The sequence below is a fragment of the Dipodomys ordii genome, unplaced genomic scaffold (assembly GCF_000151885.1).
Source record: "Dipodomys ordii isolate 6190 unplaced genomic scaffold, Dord_2.0 Scaffold3694, whole genome shotgun sequence".
NCBI lineage: Eukaryota > Metazoa > Chordata > Mammalia > Rodentia > Heteromyidae > Dipodomys > Dipodomys ordii.
Genome location: NW_012270909.1, coordinates 2,691 through 4,405, shown reverse-complemented (window position 1 = coordinate 4,405; position 1,715 = coordinate 2,691). Strand labels below are relative to the sequence as shown.

The window sequence follows — 1,715 nt, the reverse complement described above, 5'->3', positions numbered from 1 at the left end:
TTCTATGATTTGAACTGAGAGCCTAGACTAGTTGCTAAGCTGAATGTCTGCCACTTGAGCTATACCTCCAGTAGAATTTTTTGTTATTGGTCATGGGGCTTGAACTCAGAGCCTGGGTGCTGTCCCTGAGCTCTTTTGCTCAAGCTCAAGAGACACAGTGCCACATCCAATTTAGAGGCTGCCTTTCTCCACACACTTTATATATCTACTGAAAATATGCAACTTGAAAGGTTTAACAACTCACATTGAAACAAGCTTTATTGTATATTTACATTCATAAATGTTATTTTATACTGAATGTTTGAAACAAAAGCATTACAGTAGTAATAGAAGCTGATCTTGTGTAGTATAGACAGATTTGAGTTGTTGGCATAGAGAAGACTCGGCTAATATGTTCTCATCAGTAGGTATATTATATTGTTCTTTTCATGATTAAACTTACATGTATTTTCTTTTTAATTTAAAGCTTGCAAATACAGAAGAATACATAGATGGGGCATTGTCTGGACATCTGGGTGAAGTTCTAATAAGGTAACATAACAGCAGTAATATATGTAAGGTACTACTGATAAACATTAGAAATGATCGTATAAATAAATAGTGCTTCAGTTTTGGAATTACTTTAAAAAAAATCATTATTTACCAAAGTGCTCTACAACAAAAGTCTTTGAAGTTGTTAAATCTATCATCGGCATAGTTTGTCATTAAAATGCCATGACAAGTACATGTTATAAGGTAAATGCCACACGTTCTTTAATAAATCTATATAAAACTTAAGAAATAATAGAAGCTAGTATTCTGCATTTTCATAATCAAGAAAAGCTAACACTGGTAATACAGATCATAGATGGTTTCAAGTTGAAACAATAAAATGGACTGTTTTTCTGTTTACAGATGTAACAATGTCCTTTATATCAGAGGTGTTGAAGAAGAAGAAGAAGATGGGGAAATGAGAGAATAGCCACTTGGGGGATCTTTTTTATATATATATTTCTAGACAATATTTTTTTCCAGTCCATCTTGTGACAGAAGGTATTGAAAAAAAGATGGGAAATGAAAGAATGGCGCCTTTTTGTGTTTTTTTTTATATATATATTTCTAGACAATAAAAATTTGTCAGTCTGAATTGCTTACTATTCATATGTAGGTATTTACATGCAAAACTCACTGTTGAAACTATACTGTTGAAATGACACATTCTTTTTTTTGTAAGGTTAATACTTTTTCTGTAAGAAGCGAATATATCCCTTGAATGGTGTTATGAAAGTGAATTTCAGCCCTTATCTATTAAATGAAACCTTTTAAAAGCAACTACTTTAAGGTTCTTAAGCCACTTTTTACATGTATAAAGTTAAACATTTCTTATTAATACATACTGTATTACTTAGCAAACTACATGCATATTCTCTATCAGTATATGCTAAGCAAATTACATAGTATGGCTAAAGTTGAAACCTCACCTAGAAATTACAGTGTGGAGATAGGACACAACAGAAATAGTGACCTGACATTTAGGTTCAAAGGGCTGTGCTTTGTTCACTTGAGAGAAACTTTTCTGAACAGAACTTAATGTGAAATGAAAACAGTCTTAGGGGTATGTTCTGACACCATTAATTATCAAAAAAACTCGAGACTTTTAGAGTTGTACACTCTGCTCTGTATCGTTCCAGTTTTGGTGTATGTGCTGCTTTGTACACCCTTAATGTACATTCCAT

General features: G+C 32.4%; 1 protein-coding gene across 1 annotated transcript; it reads left to right on the top strand.

The window, feature by feature from the left end:
- The first annotated feature begins 366 nt into the window (after nt 1–366).
- LOC106002143 (small nuclear ribonucleoprotein F-like) lies at nt 367–1,311 on the top strand. The gene is made up of 2 exons (XM_013037065.1): nt 367–531; nt 895–1,311. The coding sequence occupies exons 1-2, from the start codon at nt 443–445 to the stop codon at nt 959–961; spliced, it is 156 nt and encodes a 51-aa protein (XP_012892519.1). The 5' UTR covers nt 367–442; the 3' UTR covers nt 962–1,311.
- The last annotated feature ends 404 nt before the right edge of the window (nt 1,312–1,715 follow it).

Bases quoted from the DNA above. Each gene is read 5' to 3' on its own strand.
- LOC106002143 (XM_013037065.1), top strand. From the start codon at position 443: ATGTATTTTCTTTTTAATTTAAAGCTTGCAAATACAGAAGAATACATA. The intron at 532-894 runs GTAACATAACAG...TTCTGTTTACAG, and splicing joins CTGGGTGAAGTTCTAATAAG to ATGTAACAATGTCCTTTATA.